This window comes from Ascaphus truei, chromosome 7 (assembly GCF_040206685.1).
Source record: "Ascaphus truei isolate aAscTru1 chromosome 7, aAscTru1.hap1, whole genome shotgun sequence".
Classification (NCBI taxonomy): domain Eukaryota; kingdom Metazoa; phylum Chordata; class Amphibia; order Anura; family Ascaphidae; genus Ascaphus; species Ascaphus truei.
Window position 1 is genome coordinate 89,807,508 of NC_134489.1, and position 24,056 is coordinate 89,831,563.

The following is a 24,056-nucleotide window of genomic DNA, read 5'->3' on the forward strand; positions in this document are numbered from 1 at the left end:
ATAAAAAATAATAAAAACATAAAAAATAAATATTTTTTTTTCCCCTGACAGTCTTCACTGTAATGACACCAGCTACAATGAAAGTATCTGCACAGAAAACATACTTCTTGGTTAACATCTGCTGCATCAAAACAGTAAAAACGCAATTGTTTCATTGGATTATTTTTTCTTTACATACTTTGATAAAGGAGAAACACTATCAGAATGGTAGTTTACCAATGGCTGAGAGCACAGACAATTCTCAATAGGCCCAACGCACGTGTGCGTGCGTAAGAAAATTTACTGGAGAAACATGGAGATGCTTGCAACCGCAGTACCTAGAAGATAAATCAGGGAGGCCTGCATCCAGCAGTCGATAAGAGAATATAGATATTTATATATCTATATTTACAGACAAGTGTGTAATTGTTCTTATGTGTATTACATACTAAGTTAAACATAGGTGGGAGTAGACAACTTCCAAATGAAAGCGGATTAAAATATTGATCACAACATTACTATCAGACGAAACCAAGGTTTTCGAAACCCCTTTCTGTGGTGAAAACCAGCGGTTACTGCAGCGTTTCATATTTTTCTTGTGTTCATTATAATACTTACACTATCTCCATTCACAATCAAAGGGAGTCCACAGAATTTAACTTAAATAATGCATTATACACAAACCGACATCAAACATGAGAATCATTTCACTTCAGCTCCATTATGAATGCCATTTAGGACAAGTGCTTTGAAGCAGGAATCTAAATTAAAGAAGATTTAGCAAAGACCTCATTTTTTAGCTAATGGAAAAGGGTAAAATAATAATTCATTCATTTTTTGCAGGAAATAAAGAGTCTTATGTATTGTTAGGTTGTTTAAACATTTTTGCCTGATAAGGTGGCCCATAAAATAGAATTTTGTTAATATTACTTATAACGTCTGACAAAGGAAAATATGTTGGCTTTAAGACAAAGATTTGTGTTACTTGTTTGGTAACACAATGAGGTAAACATCCTCCTGTGGTGCATCAGATTTACAGTCAATATCACTTGGTGTATAAAAACATAAAAAAAACATTGAAAAAACTGAGGCACAAAAACCACTGCCTCATATGTACGAACATCTGTTACACCCCAAGCACTGTTTTTGGAGTATATTGTGATATGTAGAAATTGTATTGTTATTGAGCATATGCAAGAAAGTTATATTGAAATACTCACTTAACGCAGCAATGGCACCTACAATATAAGCAGTCTCTTTTTTACTCTGACAACAAATAGGGACCTGGGGAGTTGTATTTTTATCTGTATGAACAGAACAAAAATGGTCTTGGGCCCTCTTTTTTAAGTAGCTAAGTAAATGTTAAGGTTTTGTTGGAGATTAAAGCAGACTACCAGTGAGATTGTGCAGTAAATTGGGGCACTAAATCTGTCACAATTGCAATGCCCATCACTTTCAGTATGCTGTGGCACTGCTTGGGTCCAAAATATCCATCTATAATTGGCAGGGCTAGAACGGACCAAGAGACCCCCCAGCTATATATTAATTTGTATGTACAAACTTAGCACACTGTGCAAAAAACACATTTGCGCAAGTTATTAATGTTTTGATATGTATTTTATTTCCCTGCAGTTTTCACTTACTTATCAAGAACAAGTAACAGGGAAAGTTGTCTGAACTAGTGCATCAACAAACATTCTGATAAACAGCACTACACATATCTAATTTACAAGAACAGTATAAAAACAAATACAAAAAAAAAAAAAAAAAAGTTTTTTTTCACTAACAACGAAGGTGTCCAACATTTACAGTCAGACTTTTTCAAACCCGTTACTTGCCTTGTAGCTACAGGAAAACTATCCCGAATTGGTAAGACAATCTTGCCTCGGCCCCCACTCCCTCCCTCCACCAGGGATGGCTCGATATTTAGAAATCCAATCATTATTGCAACGGTATGTAATTCAATACAGAACTGGTATATTAATCTTTACTTTGGGTGTTAAAGTTTTGAACCTGGGTAAAATAAGTAATTTTCAGATAAAATGTAATTGGCTGAAAAATTATCATGTCTGCACAGCATGTGTGACAGGTGCATCATTTTTCAATAGACTGTGTGATTAACTCTTATAAATTGGTATTATAAATAGAAATATACATTCAAAATATATGGAAAGACGAGTTACTACATAAAATTTTGTATGTATCGATCCATCCCTTACCCCTGCACAGTAATAGAAAATACTATTTTGCCTTGAACTTCATATTTGACAGTGAAATGCCACTAAAAGTATTTACCAAAAAAGTCCATATAGTCAAAATGTGAAACAAAATGAACCAAGTGAAAACTTTACATTTCCTTTAGAAAAAAATTACAAGAATTTAATGTCCTAGCTATGAATCTTTAACTTTTCTTTTTAGACACAAAGTTGGATTTATTTGTACAAGATACAAAATGTAAACATGGCAAAATAAATAGTTAAAACAAGTGATGCAGGATCCCATTTCATGCTCATGATCCCATTAAAGATTTTTTTAATATCCATTCAGTTGCAAATTCAAGTGCAAAAGCATGATGATGAATATCTACTATTCAAGTAACAGAAATAATATTGATGATACAAATAAACTATTTTACAAGGTAGTGATTCTTTCCAATTTTACAAAATGTACATGGTATATCGCTTTAATATACGATATACTGATAGTCCGTTTAGGTCCATATTAGCGCACTGAGATCCGCAGAGCGTTGCAATTGCATTTCGTTGGAAAATAAATGCCTAAAATGTCAGGCCACGGTTTTAAAGTTATGTCACTTCCATAGCCACTGTTGTCTCTGCAATTCCATTTAAACCCAACCTTTCTGGTTCATGGTTCTCTCTAGAAAAAAAAAAAAAAAGCAATACATTAGTACAGTGCTCAACATAATTACTTTACTGAGGTGCACAACAATCTGCATCCACTTTTACTAATATAAAACAGTTCCTTTCCAATTTAATACTGCAACGTTAAAGTCAGGCGCAGAATAACTGAAACTAGACACAACAGCTGTAGCAATTACTGCAACCCGTGGCATGCTCCCGCAAGTGAAATAGCGCAATAACGCCACTCCGTGCGCAGCTGATTCAAACCTTTGCTCACATCTCCCACTGTTGCATTGTGTATATCCCGCTGCAGTACACCATTGGTTGCAATAACGTTTACTACATCTGTATATAACACGAGTGCATTATAAAATAAAGCCTGTTTAAAAAGTTGTAAAGTGCAATAGAAATATAGTGTCATGCAAAGAAGATTTATAATGATGCATTTGGGATCAGTCAATGTTTCTTCATGAAACTATCCCCCTCCTGGAGTGTTTATCAGCATGGCCGAGTAACTAAAAGAAACTAGTGAAACCTAAATTAGATGTGAATTAACTCTGGTGATCACAAATCTGCTACGGAGTGTAATAATACTAATGTATTTTCCCCACGTTTAGCTGTAGCGGGAAGAAGAAATGCATTTGAATCCTCTTCTAATGCAGTGCTGCTTCTTAGCTTCCAATTTGTTATTATGAATGTATTGTAATTTTCTCCTCTCACTTTAACCTTTAGATCAGCCTTTATGAAGTACCTGGAAAGGCAAGGTCCTTCCTTCCAACAGAGGAATTGGCTCGATGAAAACCAATATGAAGCCCACTCCACTTCCGTTTACATCAAAAAGTTGCAGTCATGTGATTGCTGCTGACCACAAACACTGCAGGTTTAGTGGCCCTCTTCTGCTGGACATATATATATTTAAAGCTGCAATCCCGGTGGCTTCTTTATCTATTTGTTTTTAACTAGGGTGTCCCCCTCGAAATGAGCAGTTATTTTTTAGCTCTGGAGATCCCCCGCCTCGAGATACTTACCGGTTAAGTTACCAGTTTTAAATCTAACTCCAGGGGAGACAAAATGGCTGCCAAATCTCACAAGTCTAGCAGGCCAATAGGAAGCTAAAACACCATCCACTGCTGTTTCCTCTTGGATGCCATTTAAATCTCCTGGAGAAACCAGGAAGTAACACTTGCAAATTCACAGGTAAGTATCTCGAGAAATAGGGGTGCCAGGAGCCTAAAATAATGTCGAGTCCAGCTCCAAGGGAACCCGCGGGTCCTAATCCTGCAACCCCACCCAAAAAAAAATATCAACAGGACTGCTGCTTTAAAGAACAAAAGGAAGAGATTCCCAAAATGATCTCAGTCCTCCAACAACACTTCGACCCACATGTAAATACAAAACAAGCAAACTGAAGTCAGACAGTGTACTGTCAAAGTGTTTACAAAGTTGTAAACACTTTCCATGTGGAGACTAAAGATGTGTTTTTAGAACACTATTGCGACTGCAGTAGATTACTAAACCTTTGGCTTTTGACCATTGCATTTTCTAAACACAAACAGGCAGTAGCCAAGCACACCATAAATAGACAGATTCAATAGCATGCAAAAAAGGTCATTTTAATGGACTTTAAGTCTTCCAAACATCTGGGGTGTTTGGATGGCTTCTTTAAGTCATTCAAATGACCTTTTGCATTTTATTGAATGTTCTAGTTTTGGTGTGCTTTGCTACTGCCTGTTTATGATGACTGTTTGGTATCCAGATCCTTTTAGCCTTTGCACCCTACTTTATTACCTGTTATCCCCCTAGATCCTAGTTACAGGCATCCCAAATTGCTTGGCTCTGAGATTTCTTTTTGTGAACATTTTCTAAACAGCCACCAAAATGATTTATAATGTATCCAATGAAATGTGTGTATGAAATATTTGCTAGAACTTGAAGATAATAATACAACTGTGACAAAAAGCTCTGTATAGTGAGGTGTTGGCTACATACAGAAATATAATGCAGAAAATCATGGTCAAGTTGTGTTGCAAATACGTCTTGATTTATAGTTTACATTTTTAACCACTGGACTCCATAAACAGAAGGCAAACAATAGGTAAAAATAATTTACAGAAGATTTCAAATATTTCACATATAACTATATTGAAGCAGCAATCCCCCCATTTTAACCTAATTTGTGTTTTTCTTTGTTTTTAAAGCACGATAGGTTTCTAGAGTTGAACCGAGTTATTTTCAGCTCTATAAATCTCTCCCTGCCAATTCTTGACACCAGAGGCATAACTAGCTGTTTTTGTACTCGGAGCAAGTATCTCCAATTGCGCACATCTCTCCCCACAGCACAACAACACTGCATGCTTACATATACTGACACACAGTACACAAAATAACTCCTCCCCACGCACCCTGACAACATGGAGAGCAGGGGTAGGCAAAGTTCTGCAGGACTCCCTCCTGCCCCCAGACTCTGCTCTCCCTCTCCCTGACTAGCACTAGTGAAGCAAGATGGGGGTTGTAACTGGCTGCAGCACTGACAAGTTAATCAACGCAGCACCGCAACACAGGCGCCAGGTGGGATTTCTGCGACCCATCAGGTTGCGCCCGGATCCGCTGCTCCGCTAGCCCTTCCTAGTTCCGTCAATTCCCAAGACCCTTAATAGTAACACTATGGGCATTACTTTCTGGTTTCTGCTGAAATGTTAATGGCCGTCTAATAGGAAGCAGCAACGGAGCATGTTGTGGTTTCCTATTGGCTTGCCGAGCCCACGAGATCTGAGCTGCCAATTTGTTTCTCTTGGAAGGTTTCGACAACGGTTAACTTTACTGGAAAACAACGTGGTTCAACTGGGGCAGATCAGCAGGTTCCCATACCGTAAAATAAATAAATAAGTGCTTCATTGGGATAATCATTACTCAAAGTACGACTGAAACTGCTGCTTTCTTATATGGCATCATAGAAATCATATTTAAACACAGTAAGAAGGTTTATTGTGCCCACTATGGTACTTAGAAGAAAATGTTACATAGGAACTCAATAAACATACTTGCTGGGTTTAAAGATTGTCCCCCAGATCCCCATTATTAACACAATTCGTTTTTGATTTACAATGTAGGTAGCACCCCTTTTACACAAGGCCCCTTTGTAACCAAGTAGATACAAGTGAAGTCAACTGGAGGTTTTTAGCCCAGAAAGGCTCTGGGACGTTCCAGAGAACACACCCTACTGTCTGTTTTAGACAAAGTTAGAACAATATTATTTGGTTGACAGTAAAGGGAAGTACAAATATCGCAAGCACAAATCTTTCACATTATTATACACACCTTGCTATGCTGCTGATGGCACTGCTTGGAGTAACCTTTGGCACTCTGTCCATGCTGGCAGCAACTGTGGCAAGTTTTAAGGCTGTTGGCGATGGTGCTGAAGTCCTTGTATTTATATGCACATTGACAGGTGAGACAACACTGACATTGTTGAGGTGAACCGTGTTAGCTAGGCAAGAATTGCTCATAGGAAGTGTTTGAGGGTTGCTTGTGCACAATGTTGGAATTAAGTGGTTAGTGGTGGGGTGGCCAACTGTCCTTACAAGTTGAACTGTTGAAATCCCTGGGCTGGATGATAAAGCCATATTTGTGGAGTAGAGAGTTTTAGCAGTTCCTGAAAAAAAAATCAAAACAACCTTAGTGTACCAACGAAAAGATGTACGCACAACATAATCTTCATTTTTGGTGCAATCACCACCTTGAACTACATATCTTTTGAGAATATTCTAAACTACTTTACAAAGTAAGGTTTTACTGCTCCCCTTACTGCTCTGCTTACATCTGTAATAAATATGTGCACAAAGACATAAAAGTGATATGGTGATATGAATGACAAAGTAACATATTGCATTCAAGCATCTCTGAAGTTATGTTTTCCCACGTGACTTCTATGAGTTACACTGTAGGTTAGACAGCCATGTGAATAAAAAGTGTATAGATCGGATACTACAAAGACAAAAAAGGTTTTCAGTATATTTACAAAACACTGGTATATTTATTTATAGGCAACTTTCATGTTTATGTGACTCAGAATTGTTTTGCTACCAGATTTTTAGATAAGATCAGTTCCACTGAAAAAGGTCAACCCATCATTTTACATTTCTAGACTTGAAACACGTGTGTTATTAATATTCTCTGTGTGTGTCCTTACCTGAAGTCTGTACAACACCGTTCAGGTTGCTGTGGCCTACATTTTGATCCTTGGTTACTTCGCTGCGGCCTGGAGTTGGTGAATTGACCACAGCAGATGCAGCAAAATGGGCACTGGCTGAGTCGAGCGTCTTGGACATGCAGTCAGAATTGCCTGAGCCCTGAACAAGTATAAAAGGAAAGAACCAAACAAAAATTAACTTTGTTCATTTAGGGGGCAATTCTATTTAGTCCAAAGCGGCCATTCGTGCATTCAATGGGGATTTTCATCCCAAAAACGGCTTGAAAGGCCACTTCAGAATATATAAAATAAGGCCCTTATTAATCCTTTTATCTTACCAATGTTGAAGAGGATTATGGCAAACTGTTATATCGATTTGTACTACTCCAACCTGTCTGTGCTCTTAATTATTCCCCAGAGAGATTTATTTAATTTTAAAATATGGACCCTTCATAAAGATGTATTTATGGCAAAACCATTTGGTCTTTTACATGGTACCGCTACACAGGACATGTAGCTCATCAGAAATTATGCTTTGGACTGGTTAGCACAATGGATGTTTGGCACCTCCTAACAGTGTCATTTACATTGCTGACTTCCAATAATAGATGGCAGCGCTGCGTCTCTATACAGAACCAATTTGCTAAACCTTGCTCAAATCTGCCAAAGAAACAAGGATATTATACCTGTGCTTTTGGATGTGTCTGCTGAGAGGATTGCTGTGACTGCTGTTTCTGTTGGAGCTGAGCCAGTTGTTGCCTTTGCATTTGAACTAACTGCTGTTGATGCGTCTGAAACTGTTCCTCTGTGATGCCCCCTGTGACTGCAAAAAGAAAAGGGTTCACACAGTGCAAATCTTACGTTCGTTCTACAGAAGGCAATTCTGTTGAAAACGATAACATGAAATAAACAAAGAGTATAAAGTTACAGTGGGTTTATAGGTTCATTTTATTTATACAAATAAAATAATGAGAAGAACAAAAATCAAGAAAAATGGCAAATGGCTACAATTATTCAAGGGAGAACTAACTAGCTTCCTTTCCCAGCACATGCTTATTAACATTTAAAAAGGGCAAAACCATGCATGAACTACCGTTTCCAATTAATCAGTGTTTCTATACGGGTAACTACATATATACTGTGCATGTTACTTCCTTTAGTTACTTTAATTGCACAGTAAAAGTAAACAGTGCAGGTAGGCCGTTACAAATAGAATACAAACTATGACATGTACATTCAATTTTATTAAAGCGCAAATCAATTCATTACAACTGTGTTTCAAGCAAGACACAACACACGGTAAGAAAAACAAACAAAAAAACATTAACAAAATATGGCCAGAGCAAAGTTCTCTAATATGCCACAACTTATCCTAAACACCAACGCCAAATCAGAGTTTGGACATGCAAATAAACTCATGCACATTAGACCGAGAAGTTCATTCAAGTCAATCATTCAGTAGATCTGGGCCTTAGTTACTAAATACATAAATTTGTACTTTTAGGGCTCATATGTGAAAGAAACAATGTCACGACCATCAAACAGGTCATTTTTGTGCCAATTGCTAATTCACATTCTCTATAAAGGAAGAATAGAAATATGTGGTGAGTCCCTGAAGCAGCAAATGTTTAACATTGAGATGTCCATCATAAAGAAGCAGAATGATCTTTCAACAATAACAGGGGCAGAATATTTTGCTATTCGCCCAAATTCTAGGCACCTGTGCTCAATTACTGCTTTTCCCAGGGGATCTTGCAATAAATACAAAAATAAATAATTAAAAACACTGATAGCATGCTTATGTATGCAATAATAGGACGACATGTTCATAATCGAATATAAACTATATTGGCCTCTATTCGGTAATGCTATGCCACTTCCCAGAGCTGGAGTTCAGCCTCATTTAAATAAACTAATAAACAAAACTAACATCTTCTCCAGTGTATGAAAGCATTGCAACAGCATGTTCTATAGGGGACTTTTGCTTAACTATGACCAGATGTTTTCGGTTTACGGAAACAAGTCATAACTGCTATCACAGAAATCCCATGTGGCCGAACAAACATTGGAGAGAAATAAAAAAAAGAATATAATTTTTTTGTATAAATAGCAATGTAAATATTTGTATGCAATATAAATTATGCATGAATAGGATTTCATTATCATTTGGGTGGTTAAAACAAACAATAACTCCCCACCTTAAAAGAGTCCTCTGTAAACTTTCACAAAATGATTTAAAAAAAACTTGGTCTAATTTTTATTTACGCAACAATGATCAAGATTGAACCTATTAAACCTTTAACAGACATTAGTTCATTATGGTCTTAAGTGTGACTATACCTTTTAACTATCTATATCTGGCCTGGCCAAAAGTTTAATAGAAGTACAGTATAGCTTCAGTTCTCCAGTGAAGTGGATGCCATTAACTTTCATAGAAGTAATCTCATATTCTGATGGTATTGACAGTCCTGGTGAGAATGGTTTCTGAAGAAGGGGCCGTGTCCTCGAAACGTTAACATTTACATGCTGTACCTAAGATATAAATAAAACCTTGAACAAACTGTTTTATGCATTGTAACACCTGTCTGCCTTCTGTTTACGCAACACATTCTCTGGATCCTGGGCTGGGAAGCTGCGATTGCCTGAGGAAAAGCACCTGGGAGAAACCACTGAGCAACGTGTACGCACTGACGTGCCAATACCACACACTTAATCCATATTCTGATGACATGCTTATCCTATTCTGATATGGAAAAGGTGGTTCATAGACAAATTGGTACGTAATACAGCAGAATTACTGCTCGTTTGCCAATAAAATCAGGCACAAAACAGAATTTATTGGCCTTTTGTAAATGATTTAAAATGGGCCTTTTACGGAGAAATAACTAGGCTACAAGGGTTTAACAGACACAATATTTATTAAACACACAAGCAGGAACATAAATAAAGAAATAAAGCTGAACAGAAGACAGCAAAAAGTAGTGATAAAGTACAGATGAACAATTAAAAAAAGAAGGATTGAACATGACTATACCTGATATGCCATTCTTGCTGGTGTTCAATAAAGCTACTGATGTGGCAGAAACTCTTTTATTGTTCACAGCTTGCCCTAGTTTCCTTGAGGTACATTCTTCGCTATCGCTGTCTTGAAAATGTAGTAACCTTGGCTGAAAACACTGCAGTCGACACGATCTAATATTGCTTAGGATCTCAGAAAGAGAAAGTCTGTTTTCACAATGTTTTTCGGAAGCATTGGTCCATGAGAGATTGGGGGGAGGCTGTGCAGCTTGGGAAGAGCTTGAAAAACTAGACAACATTTCAGGGTCAAGCTGCTGTAGAAGAGGGTCGTGTTCCGTGGATTGCCGGTCCATTATAACCCTACAATAGACGTTTCAAAATACAAACAGGTTTTAGTTTGTTTGCTTGCAAGACCCAGTTACAAAGAGAAACAAGGAAGTTTTCATTTACCTTCCACCTCTACCTAGTCGCCTCCTTGCAAATCCTATGCATCGTCTTGGGACTGAAAGAGTTGTAAGGCAATGCCTATACCGAAGTCTAGCCAATCCGGACAAGTCTGTGTTTTCCAAGGGATCACTGGTTTGGTCCAAACGAGGCTGCAGATACAAACAAAGCCAAAATTGTTTACATGCCTTCTTGAATACACAGATAAAAAAAAAAAAAAAAAAAATCTATTTAACCATGGAAAGCTTCATTTAACCATGAAACAAGCTTCAAAAGATTTTGGTTGTCACAGCAAACGTTACAGAATTTCTTTTGACATAAGACTGATAGTCATAGAATCCATAGGGAAAAAAAAAATGTAATTCTGCTCTCCTCTGTAAGTAAATATTAGGTCATCATTACCAGACAAAATTAGACAGAGATTCCACTAAAATTATTCATTTTTCAAAAGAATCAATTAAACTTACCGCAAGAATGATTAAATATTTCTTTAAGAAAAAAAGAAAATTACATTGATAATGGTTTGCACTATTGGGGAGATTCCCTAAGCGCCGTGTCGGCGTATAGCCCAGCAATCCTGCGTTAACTGCTATTCAAGTCAATGGTAATCTCAACGTGTGATCCAAGTGCAATACTCCCGCCTCCCCGCTTTCTAAGTCCAAGTAGAACTCTTACAGCATAATACTGGCATCCAGTTCTTCTTCTAAAAGCGTATGGTCCGTCCGGATCATTTTCTTCTTCCGGTTCGGAGACTGGGGAGGGTACCTAGAAGGAAAATACATTGTCACTAACCATGCAAAACATCACAAAAGAAATGTTTGACTGGTTGCCTTTTTCAGCCGTAGTCTGAAAGGTAACATTCAAAAGGAGAAGCATATTCTTGCTCTATTGCGTACCTGTGGGAATTCTTCGTCATCTGAGCTTTGGAAGTCGTATTGTTTTATGTCACTCTTGTTAATTACTGGCAATGGCTCTGTGGTGAGTTGGGGCTGAGGTGTTACAAGAGTATCTGTTTTTGGCTTCTTTGGATACTTCTTTTTTATACGGACAATTTCTAAAACTTCGTCTTTTACAGACTGGTGATGCGTATTCTAAAAAAAAAGGGGGGGGGGAAACATTAGAAAAACAAATGATATATTTTAAGGAAATTATTTAAGGTACAACCCATGTAAATGTTATTTAGATTGTCTTTTAAATGCAATATTTTTAAACCATCTTATCAAGTATCTACGCCAGGGATGGCCAACTCGTCCTCAAGGGCCATCAACAGGTCAGGTTTTAAGGATATACCGGCTTTAGCACAGGTGGCTCAGTCATTCTGACTGAGTCACTTATGCTGAAGCAGGGATATTCTTAAAACCGGACCTGTTGGTGGCTCTTGAGGACTGGAGTTGCCCACCCTTGGTCTGCGCTAATCTTACATATACAGTTGGCTGCCATGCTGGATATATAGTTTATTGTTACATTCGGTTGAAAATTACCAAGATAAAAATGAAGATACTAAATGATTAGCCTGGCATTGTTTCATTTAATTATTTTCAGATCTGGTCAGTCTCATAAAATGAGTTGCTTCTAACCTTCCAGGAACATACATTTTAGATCGCCATCTCTCAAAATGCAAAACTACTTGTACCTGTAAGGTAACCCTTTATTAAATATTTTTTTTTAAATCTCAAACATCTGGACCAACGAATTGGGACTACACCTTTGGGTTGTAGCACTGCCTTACATAACAATGTTAAGCAAGATTAAATAAGTAGGCAATCACAGATGATGCTAAAAGTGCATGTGGTTGGTGGAATTAATAATACAATTTGTTCATGTACATATATCAAAATGTGTAAATGAAAAATAACATAAATGTGGCAGACCAAAACATGGAATTTCAATTAAACCTCAGAACAATCTTCTTTCACTGCTAAAGTCACCGAACACAATTGTTCACTCGATACTCGTGTCATTTCTAAATTAGCCACTGGAGGTCATCTATGCACCAAAAAAAGGCAGTTCAAGGAAATGGATTGGGTCAGTTAAGTTTCATTCACACCTAAACAATGGCATACAGTCATGTAACAGTACACCACATCGTTTATTACATTATTCAAATTTGGTATTTTTACACTATGTAAAACGTACAATATAAAAAAGTTGGTTGAGATACATCCCAGATGTAAAATACACAAATCTAGGCACTTTCCTATATAGTTAATTTAAGTATCTTTCCCTTTAACTCTTGTTCATGAGTAATCAACATGCTGGACATTTTAGAACAGGGGTAGCCAACTCCAGTCTTCAATAGCTACCACCAGGTCAGGTTTCAGGATATTCCTGCTTCAGCACAAGTGGCTCACTGATTGGGCCTTCTGTGCTGAAGCAGGGATATCCTGAAAACCTGTGCTGTTGGTAGCTCTTGAGGACTGGAGTTGGCCACTCCTGTTTTAGAGAGTCTCGCTGCACGGTTGATTCGGGAATAAGCTACATTTTCTTTCGGATAGTTACAAATTGTATTAGACTATTAAAGACCACTGAACTTTCTTTTAATTAGATGCAATCTTGCTAGTAATGTACATAAAATTTTTATATATTGGTTCAATAAAAGGTGTTGCAACGTGCACGCAAATTTTGTTTTTCCCCAGTAGTTCAAAATGTTAGTTAATAAAACATAAATGAAGATAATGTGAAAACGAATTAGAAAAAAACCTGGCCCCAAAACTATTTAAACAATTTCAAGATAAACAACGAACTACACAAAGAAGATCTTACCTTAACTTTACATTCAGGAATTTTATGATGGTTTCCATTATGAAGAGATGCTGGAATGGCGGGTACCTCCTTTTCTACTTTTGGGACCTTCATTTCATTTAGAATTTCACCTCCAAAGTCACCCAAGTGGTACCTTTAACGTAAGAAGCAACATTAATCATACATTTCAGCAGGATGAAGAGACGTGTCTAATATTATGTTTGAAGAACTTAATTGGCAGCAGTAAAACACATTCTGCCTAGAGTTACCTTTTCTCCACCACTTCCAAGGTCAGATGCAACAACTCCCGTTTCGTCTTTTCTCTTCTTTTGATCATTTCCAAAATTGTTATGGCTCGGCTAAACTCCCTTCTTAATTTTAACATTTTCTCATAAGAGGCTTCATCATTCTTTCGATTCTATGGAAGGCAATTGATAAAAATCAGGGGGGGGGGGGAATGTATTTACTGTCTTACTTTCCCCTACAACATTCTCAGTGACAACACACAAAAAGGAGACAGCCAGAAGAAATCAAATTAAAAAATATTTGTAACACACAGCTTTACCCCTTAAACATGTCACTGGCATTACTTCACTTCAGTCCTAGGAGGAATTGCTTCATAGAAAAAATGCCTGTTTTTTTTTGTTTTTAAAAAGAGGCAATTTAAGCTGGTTTCAATGTATTTTTTTAAAACAGAACTGAGGTCTTTGGAGCTGAACCTCATTCATTTCAGCTCTGGGACCTCCTGCTTCCAGAGATACAGACCTCCAAAGGGAGTGCTGGTAGCCACTCCAGGGTTCACTGTATGTCTGATTTTCAGAGCTCTATGGGCCAATAGGAAGCCGTGATCTCATCAGGTTCAGCATCCTATTGGCCCATGTGACAAGGAAGCCGAAAATTGCAGGAGATACCGGCACACACTTCGGAGGCAAGCATCTCCTGAAGCAGCGGGGTCCACTGAGCTGAAATGAATGGGGTTCAGCTGCTGAGACTTCCCACAAAAAAAAAATAAACCCCCAGCTTGGATTGCCTCTGGTATTGTGCTAAGTTGGGGAACAGATATTCTCAAACATATTTTTACTTAAATATATTACCTTTCGTGTTTGCATCTTCTCAGTCCTCCGTCGAAAGGCAACATACGGGTCGCTGTTTGTAGAGCCATCCCGTTTCTCTTGTTTGATTTGGGGGATGAGGGATGGCCCCCGGCAGTTTTTACGTTTTCTCACCCAGTAGTCATAAACAGATTTGATAAGGTAATCATCTTCGTTTAGCAGCAACTTTGCTTCCTGAAGAGTAACAAGCTGTAGAGAGACCATAATGGAAAAAATTGTCAAGTAATCATGGAGAAACGCTGTAGCATTTAATTACGGTTATGTGAATTATAGCAATAATTTTCATTATTTAATTTCCATAAAAATGATACACAGAACATTATTAATAATGCACACATTTACACATTGTATGTTCCAGGGGAAAGCATGACATGAAAAGGTCTTGGTCACGATGAGTAAAACAAACCGTTTGGGAACCCAGTAGTTCTCTAACTGGTTTACCTGTTAGGCTATGCTTATAGTGCCGGTGACAGCAGGCTACGGTTGCTGGAAAAATCAAATTGAGATGACCAGGCTGTCGCTGCGTTGCACTTACTATAAGCGCACGCGACGGTAGCAATGCATTTGTTTTGACGCGCTGTCGCCGGCACTATAAGCGCAGCCTTATTTACAATCTATTTCTACAATAGAATTTTAGAAGAGTGATATTACGTAAGCGAATATCCATTAAGTAGTTTGCACACCAACATGAAGCATTTTTACCAATGAATCAGTTAGGGAAAACAGACAGGAATGAAGACACCTTAAGGACAACTTTGTTGCTCAGCACAGTAGTATACTGTAGTTAGGAAATTCAATCACAAAATCACTCAATGGTATCTTTCCTACCTTTCCTTCAAAATCTATTAAAAATGAGTCTGACATTGGAATGATGGTTACTTTTAAATTACACAGTAAGTAAATCACAAGATAACTCAGACAGGCATAATAGACAATAATGCAAAAAAAAATAGTACGTAGCATATTTTCTGGTGTTTGTATAAAGTCCTTAAAGACATACTGATTTTATAAATTGGTTGTTAAAACACATTAAATATTGTTTTATGCAAACTAAAACTGTTCGGACTGGACTCAAAAAAACTAGAGAAAACAGGTTTTATATGATAACATGTTTTCATAGAAAAGTGCAATTAAATGAATTTCAGATCATGTCAGATATAAAGGGTTGCAAATATAAACTATATATAAAATAAAAAGCAATTCTGACTGAAGGTCTTGTATCGGATATGGAAACAGCAGTCTAATAAACTGAGCTATGGCTGGTACAGTACCTGGTTAGAGCTAGCCTTTTCCAGCCTGTCAATCATAATTTCAAATTGCAGTGGCTTAATTTCCATTTTCCTGTTTAGTCGGTTAAGCAATGTCTCATCTTCAGAGTCCATATCGTAATCTGCTTGCTCATTGTCCAGATTAAAAGCTAAAACACAAAAACACAACTTTTCATAAGCCCCTTCCATCTTTCCATTTCAAGGTAACGTAGTTCTGCACACAGTGAATAATGTTACAACTATAACAATTCAGAGTTGGTAGTTTTAAGAAGCACTACATAAATTCACCAAGAGTCAACATGGCAAGTTAGAAAACCATAACTTGTCTTCTGTATAATTAGGAATTACGGTTTTAGGCTTTAACCGAAAAACACTGAAGAAAACCACCACTGACTGATAATTTTGCACTTCCAGTTTAAAAAAAAATAAAAAAATTCGATAAAAAACCAGAAATGAAGCATGATTTCTTATTGAAGTTCTTGTAGCAACCCAGCCAGATAGGATGCAACGGTAAGCAATCGGAAGTATGAAAATGTCATTAAAACAAGTGTACAGAAACAGCAACTTCAGAAATGTGTCAATTTTTTTTGCCGTTAACATTGATAAAACCAGATTTTTTTAAAAATAAATAAAATGAACACAGAACATATTACACTGATTTCACAAAAAAAAAAAAAAAAAGGAAACACCGTAAACCAGAATCCCTATGTATAAAACATGTGCTTTGTACAATACGGACAACCAGACATTTAGAAGTCCAACAGTCTCACCAATACAACATGTATGCTCACACAATACATGAAATTCATTTTTGTTTTCAAGGAATCACAAAACAAAATGAAACTCAATAAAAGCAATTTGTAATTTCGTGTTGTCTTTAATAATCTGAGAACAAATTGCTTTCTCTGCACGGACATTACAGAAGTATTGTCAATTTTGAATGCTCATCGACGTCTTTTGAAAATGAAGCATATTTTAAAAGAAAGTAAATGTGAGCCGTGTTTAAGGCACGAGTATTCAGCGGTTTTCAGCTCAGACACAGAGAAATTTGGTTCAATATAGACTTTTAAAGGGGCAGGTGGCTAGTTCAGTTACTATCAACAAATGCACATTTGTTTGTTAACTGGAATGCTGACAAATATGAGGACACTAACTCTCTCACTTGTTTCAAGAAATGATGAACAACAGATGAACTTACGTTGAATGTGAATGAACTGCTTGGGCTGCTTTAATTCTCCCTTGTACAGACGACTGTAGTAGAGAACATTGCTTTCTGCTTCAGGAACTGGAATAACCATGCTTTCTTTCTTTTCTCTAAAAACTTGCTGTGCCGAGATAGCTCGTTGTAAATGATGTTCCTGCAAATAACAAATTACAGATTTAGACATCCAAAGGGCCGTTATATAGTGTGCGCACGCACCTGTGAACGCGCGTACACGTAACGCACGCTTTTTGTGTGTATGCTGTGAGCGACTGGGATGGAAGGTAATGTGTGAGTGTGTGGGAGTGTGTGTGTATAGATTGAGTGAGTTAAAATTGTATTAAATAATAGTTAAGGGAAAAAAAGACAAGTTGTATAAATAAATAAAAACAAATTATTGTGCACCTTTTACACACACACACACACACACACACACACACACACACACACACACTACAGCGGCGGTAGTGGCGCAAAATCATTATTTTCCCCATCTTCTCCCTCGTCGGCCGGCTCCATGCTCACTGCCGTGTGCGCGCGCTGCACCATTATAGAAAGGCTGACTAACCACAGCCATTTATAAGCGCCGTGCGCGCGGCCACTATATAACAGCCCTTAATAAAGAGTGAAGAGGTACTAAAATAGACCTCTACATAACTAATTTTGTAACCAATTAATGCACCTGTAAATTATTGATAAAGTTTAATAAAAAGCTATATTTAATACAAGAGGATAAAAAATTTGCAGTGCAAATATTTGTAAAATGTTGTGCATTTAAAAAAAATAAATACGGGGATTAGAGTTTTAAAAAGAGAACACGCACGCACACGCACGCACACGCGCACGCGCACGCGCACACACACACACACGCACAGTGATTTGAACATTTAAAAAATTCAGTTGAGGATATGTTTAATATATTCCAAACTTAGAATTTAAAGAATATAAAAAAAGTAATTTTTTTCTTTAGAAAAAACAAAAGGGAGGAGACAAGGGATCACAATATAGTCCTACTGCAATTACATGTTTGGGTAGGATATCAGCTTTAAAATCACAGGATTACATGAAGAGACAACACAAATGGTCACCACAATCAGCATATGATAACTCACCCATTAATACAAAAACAGTTCCAGCAAGAACCATCATTAATTAATAATAATAAAAAAATACTAATAAGTAAATAAGAAAACCAGAGTGGTAAACAAACCTATTACCCAGGGAAGAAAAAAAAATTCTGGGTACCTGGTCACCTAAGGCTGCGCTTATAGTGCCAGCGATAGCGACATCGCTTCAAAACAAATGTATTGAAGCCGTCGCGTGCTAAGTAGGAGCGACACGACGGAGCGACGGATTGGTCGCAATCGCTGGAAGTCACTTAAATTTGATTTTTCCAGCGACCGCAGCCTTAAATTTCAGTCCTGGTGGCTGTGTTGCCGTCAGTCACTACCACCAACTGCATCAGCGCTCCCCATCATGTTTTGTTCGAGATGAACTGTACCCATGCAGAACACTTGTGGCTTGTGGGGAGGAGTTTGTGTGCGAGTGAAGAGTGAGTCAGGGTGAGCGAGTGTCACAGATATACACAGAGCCACGGAGAGTGGTGTGTGGTGGGAGGGTGTAAGGGAGAGGATGATTGAGTGCCGTGAGCCACCAAACTCGGGCTCCCAAAAATTCCGGCTTGCTACTGCATTTTTTTATATTTTTATTCCCTCCTGTTTAAGGAGCAGACCTACTCTGTACAGATAAGCCTCTAGTTTAGTACATTTAACATTTAAAAGGGTCCGCATTTCTCATCTAAGACGGAGATATATATTCAGTTATACATGCACTAACAAATGTGATCACAAAGCCGCAGCCTGCGCTAAATCGCCATTTGTTTTGCATTTTTTAAACTTACTTTAGAGATATCTTCTTGACCTGACAACATTATTATTTTTTAAATCCACTCTGTTCAGAAGATATGAAGCGTTTTAAATATTATGTGTCCGAGATCAAAACGAAGCCCACACCCCCCCCCACCTCTCCTGAGCAAAGTGCTGTCACTCGAGATTAAGAAAATCATACCTTTTTCCGTTAAAAAAAAGTAGGACATATAATTTTGCATAAAATGTTGTAGGATTTGAGCTCTTCGGGGAGGGGCCCTACTAATTCAGAGGCCATCTCAGACTATTTGGAACAATGTAATCAACCCCAGCTGACCAAGACGGACTCGGACGCTCTAAATGGGAGAGTCACTCAAGAGGAGCTGGCGAAGGCAGTTGGGTCTTTGAAAGCAGCAAAAACTCCAGGCCCAAATGGGCTATCTAATGTATATTATAAAAAAAAATTACGATCTTATCCCCTTATATTTTGGAAACGTTTAATTCCTTCTTAGAGGGTGCCCCAATCCAAGCCTCTGTATCTGTCGCAAACATTGCCATTATACATAGAGAAGGCAGGGACCCACTTCATTGCATTAGCTACCGTCCGATTGCATTGCTCAACACAGATCTCAAGATTTATAGCAACATTCTGGCAAATAGGCAAAATCCCATTTTGCCGAATCTAATCCATATAGATCAAGTTGGTTTTGTCTCGGGCAGACAAGCCTCACATAACACCCGGAAGATCATAGATATTATAGACCATGTGCACCTCTCTGGCACAAAAGCTATTCTGTTGAGCCTTGATACTGAAAAAACGTTTGATAGAATAAATTGGGCATTCTTGGATGGAGTAATGCAGAGGTTTGGATTTGGTGTCTCCTTCCTGCAAGGTGTTCGAGCACTCTACAAAAGACCCTCTGCCCTAGTCAAACTCCCAGGAAACAAATGTGATTGAGATTAAAAAAAAAATGGCACAGTACAGGGCTGCCCATTGTCTCCTCTCCTCTTCGCCTTGTCAATCAAAATCTGAGAGAATGCGGATATTCAGGGTGTTCCCATTGGTAGTATAAACTATAAGATCTCTCTTTTTGCTGATGATATAATATTAACATTAGCCAACCCCCAAACATCTTTGCCCAACCTCCAATATTTTTTATCAGAATTCGGTAATATTTTGGGCTATTAAATTAATAATGATAAATCGGAGGCCCTAAACTTAACACTTAACTTCTAAACTTAACCAAGAAGCCCAGCTTCGTCAGGTGATTATCTGGAATACTGATCCAAAACGATTTTGCCGACTAGCTATTGAATCTCACTACTCGAGAGCCTTCTCTTTGTCGTTGTCTACTTGAACTACCAGGTTCCGGGACCCGAATGTTAAGAGGTTACAATTGGGTCCGATGTTGTGTACGTGGAATATTTGGAGCAAAACCAAAAGAAAATATAAATTCATGTCCTCCATGTCCCAATTAACCCCTATTTTTAATAACCCGGAATTTCCCCCTGGGTGTGATCCAAAACTATTTGACCCGTTTCTGACTAAAAACATTAAGCTAATAGCAGATTTTGTGGGTAAAGGGAAGATTCTTAGTTTTCAAGAACATCGAGACAAATATGAGGCCCCGGACCTACATTTATTCAAATACCTCCAAATTAGGCACTTTCTATGCAAAGTATCCCAGAATTCTTCCTTCCCAGAACTTACAGGTTTTGAGCTGTGCTATAAGAGGGATAGCTACCAGAAGGGATTTATCGAGGTTATATTTGGACATGGAATAGTCAATAGATACTCCTGATCATAATTATATGCTAAAGTGGGCTGAAGATCTAAAAATAGAAATTAATAGGGATGATTGGGAGTATATTTTGGAATTCGCAGCAAAGACCTCCATCTGCACTATGACCAAAGAAAATATTTATAAAATTTTATTCCAATGGTATTTGACACCAAGTAGGCGTTAATTTTTTTTTAAAAAAAGTAGGACATCTGATCTATGTTGGAGGGGTTGTGGACAAAAGGGGGATATGGTAAATATTTGGTGGACATGTCCAGCCATACAAAATTTCTGGTTGGTTGTCCAAAATATTATTGACGACATGACAAAGTTGACAATTCCTGATGATCCGCTGGATTATTTGTTACGGAAACCCGTTGATGTCAGTCGTCCCATGAAAAAGCCAATTTCATTTATCCCAACGGCAGCTAGATGCTCGGTATCAGTTTCTTGGAAGAAAATCTCCCCCCACTCCCCCATCCCCCTTCCAAACAGACAGTGGAAATACAGATAAAACACGGTGATGATTATGGAAAGCTGACAGCCTTTTTGAAGCAATCCACCGAGGACTTCTATAGAACTTGGGACCCTTGGTTTGAAGGCCGAGACGAGGTGAGGGCTACTGGGCTGAGGTGACTTATTTCGCTCCAGAGCTATTTACCTCCACTTTGTTCTTTCTCATGGCCTCATTGAAATGTTATTCTCTCTATCCACTACAAACGCCTCCCTCCTGGCCCACACCCAACATCACCATACACCCTGGATTACTCAAAAGCCTTGTACTATCTACTGAATGTTGGTGGAGAACTCTGAAAACCAGCACACCAACCACCGCACACTCTAATGGCAAACATCATAAAGTAACAACTTGCAAACAACTACTCAAATTTCTACTCATACTATTACTTTCTTTAGCAGGTGATATTGAATCTAACCCAGGACCTCCCACTTCAACTCTGTCCCATATCCCTGAGAATACCCCCTTCAAATTCAAAAAGGGCTATCTGTCGCCCATATAAATATCCAGAGTCTGCTGCCCAAACTGGATGAACTAAGAGCATGGTGCCTTATGCATAAACCAAAAGCCATCATTCTTACAGAAACATGGCTAACCCCTAAAACCCCTGATGCACATATTGCCATTCAGGGATACTCCATTTCTAGGAGAGATGGGTCAAAGAGAGGAGGAGGGGTGTTATTTTATATTGCAGACACCTTAAAATTTACACTGTTACTTTGCCCCCCAAACCCAACCTCTTTTGAAATCCTAGTTGGCAGAATCTGCCTCCCCTTTTCTAAGCTCATCTTGCTAGCTGGCATCTACCGCCCCCTTAAAGCCCCTCTACAATCTCTGACTGATATCACCCAGTTTCTTGGTTCCATTTCCTCTCTGAATGAGAAAAGTGAGCTGCTAGTTCTTGGGGATTTCAACTTCAATTGGCTCGACCCTAAAAACTACAAAATCCAGATACAAATCAAATCGCTTAACCTATCGCAACTCATTTCCCAACCCACACGGACAAACCTGAAATCGCATAACCATTCCTTGCTCGACTGGATTCTCTCCTAAAATCCCAGCAGAATCCAATCCTCTGGCATCCTTCCTGACATTTTCAGTGACCATGCAATAGTGTACTGTGTAAGGAAAATTAAACCGCCCCAATCAAGCCCTAAAGTTCTCCTCACTAGAACATTTAGAAACTTTAACCCACAACAGTTTCTGGCTGACCTTACCAACTGCCCTGGCACAGAATCGATTTCATTCCTGACCCTGATTCTATGCTCGACTATTTCCAATCCGAGTTTTTAAAACTCTGTGATACCCATGCTCCACTACGCAGAATAATGCTAAGGCCCCGCTCCCTCAGTCAGCGCGCCCGCACTGCAGACAGGCGGGGCGCTGACAGACACAGACCGCGATATGCGGTCTGTAGGGAACCGGAGCGGGAGGGTTGGGGGCAGAATCTGATCGTGGTGCCGTCCACCCCCCCACACACATACACACACACACATACATATACACTCATACACTTTAACCCGCAGCTCCTTCCCTGCTCCCAGCCCAAGGCGCCTCCCATCTAGCTTCTTCTCTCCCCTCCTCCCCATTGGCTGACTCGCGTACCACGTGACGCGTCCGCACCGAAAATCACTAGGATCTTGCAGCATCGGCCGGCTGACGCGTCACAGTACGTAGTCAGCCCTGCCGGAAGGAGACAGCGGGGGCAGGGACCATTCGGGCAAGGGTCTGGTGGTCCGCGGCCGCGCGCCCCGCCGGCCGCAGCGGGTTCGCAGCCCAAGGCTAAGGCCCCGCTCCCTCAGTCAGCGCGTCCGCACTGACAGACACAGACCGCGATATGCGGTCTGTAGGAAACTTTTTTAGGAGCGGGGGGGCGTGACCAAAATGGGTCGGGGGGCGGGTGTCATGATGTGGGGGGCGGGGCCATTACACACAGGCACACATGGAAACCCCTCTGCCGTGTTGTTTCTCTGCCTTCTCCACCCCCACAACCACCAAATATGATGCTGCTGCCTCTGCCTCTGCCTCTCCTCCCCGGGAAGAAGATGAACTCAGCAGGAGCTGGCCGCAACCTTCCCAGTGAAACGGGCACCGGAGGGAGGGGAGGCGGGGAGTGTTCAAAATGTGGCAGGGGGGCGGGCCATGACAGGGGCGGGCCAAAGCACAAGCAATTTGCAACACCCAGCAAAAGCAGCAGATATTATATATATATATATATTTATATATATATATATATTTATTTCCCTGACACCGCTTCCGGCAGTGACCATAGCCCTCACACTCTTGGAGCCCCGTAGCCCTCACACTCCCAGAAATCCCCCCCCTTCTTCCTCCCGGAGCAGGCTCAGCCTGCGAAACGGGCACAAGAGAGGAGGGGGGGCGCTTCACGGCTGCAGAGACACACAGACTTCCCTCAAGCTCCCCTCCTCATTGGCTCACTGCGAGACCACGTGACGCGTCGCCGCACAGGAACACAATTCTCTTGTATCCCCTGCTGGCTGACGCGTCACAGTACGTAGTCAGTTGGCAGTGAGGAGGGACTGGGACCGGATCGTGAGGCTACAAGGCAATGGCGAGTAGCGCTCACGCGGCCGCCCGCGCCGCCGGGCGCAGCGGGTCCCAGCCCTTAGGGTATGGGGTGCCCACCTTCCATGGGTTAAACCTGACCTTATAGCACTCTACCAGTTCAGGGATGCCTTGTGGAAAAGCCACAAAGTAACTGGCACTACCAAGGATCTCAATCACTACAGATGCCTGTGGAACATGTGCACAAGGCAAACAAGGCATGCAAAAGCACAATATTACTCTGACAATCTCCTCCAGAACACATCAAACCCAGCTAACTTCTGGAAGGTTATCAACAATATATTCCAGCCTCCTAGCCATCAACAGCCAAGTAATATCACTAAGGGCGATATTACTCTGACAAACCCCACCGACATTGCAAATGCATTCAATGATTACTTTGTGGGGTGTGACACTAACTTATTAGCGAAACGCAACCCAAACCACAAACCTGAATCTCACCCTGGGAGTACCCCTATAGCCCCACCCCCTCCCAACACTGCCCACAATTTTC

General features: G+C 39.6%; 1 protein-coding gene across 3 annotated transcripts in view; it reads right to left on the reverse strand.

Annotated features, from left to right (window-relative positions):
* Positions 1-480: 480 nt before the first annotated feature.
* EPC2 (enhancer of polycomb 2) overlaps positions 481-24,056 on the reverse strand; it is a 71,149-nt gene continuing 47,573 nt past the window's right edge. For all 3 annotated transcript variants that reach the window (XM_075609421.1, XM_075609422.1, XM_075609423.1), the window contains 13 exons: positions 16,812-16,971; positions 15,617-15,762; positions 14,328-14,534; positions 13,503-13,651; positions 13,255-13,387; positions 11,388-11,582; positions 11,167-11,256; positions 10,498-10,643; positions 10,064-10,407; positions 7,716-7,852; positions 7,030-7,189; positions 6,159-6,492; positions 481-2,856 (listed from right to left, as the gene is read on the reverse strand). In XM_075609421.1, coding sequence (XP_075465536.1) covers positions 2,784-2,856; positions 6,159-6,492; positions 7,030-7,189; positions 7,716-7,852; positions 10,064-10,407; positions 10,498-10,643; positions 11,167-11,256; positions 11,388-11,582; positions 13,255-13,387; positions 13,503-13,651; positions 14,328-14,534; positions 15,617-15,762; positions 16,812-16,971 — 2,274 coding nt within the window. In that variant the 3' untranslated portion in view covers positions 481-2,783. The remainder of the gene's footprint in view (positions 2,857-6,158; positions 6,493-7,029; positions 7,190-7,715; positions 7,853-10,063; positions 10,408-10,497; positions 10,644-11,166; positions 11,257-11,387; positions 11,583-13,254; positions 13,388-13,502; positions 13,652-14,327; positions 14,535-15,616; positions 15,763-16,811; positions 16,972-24,056) is intronic.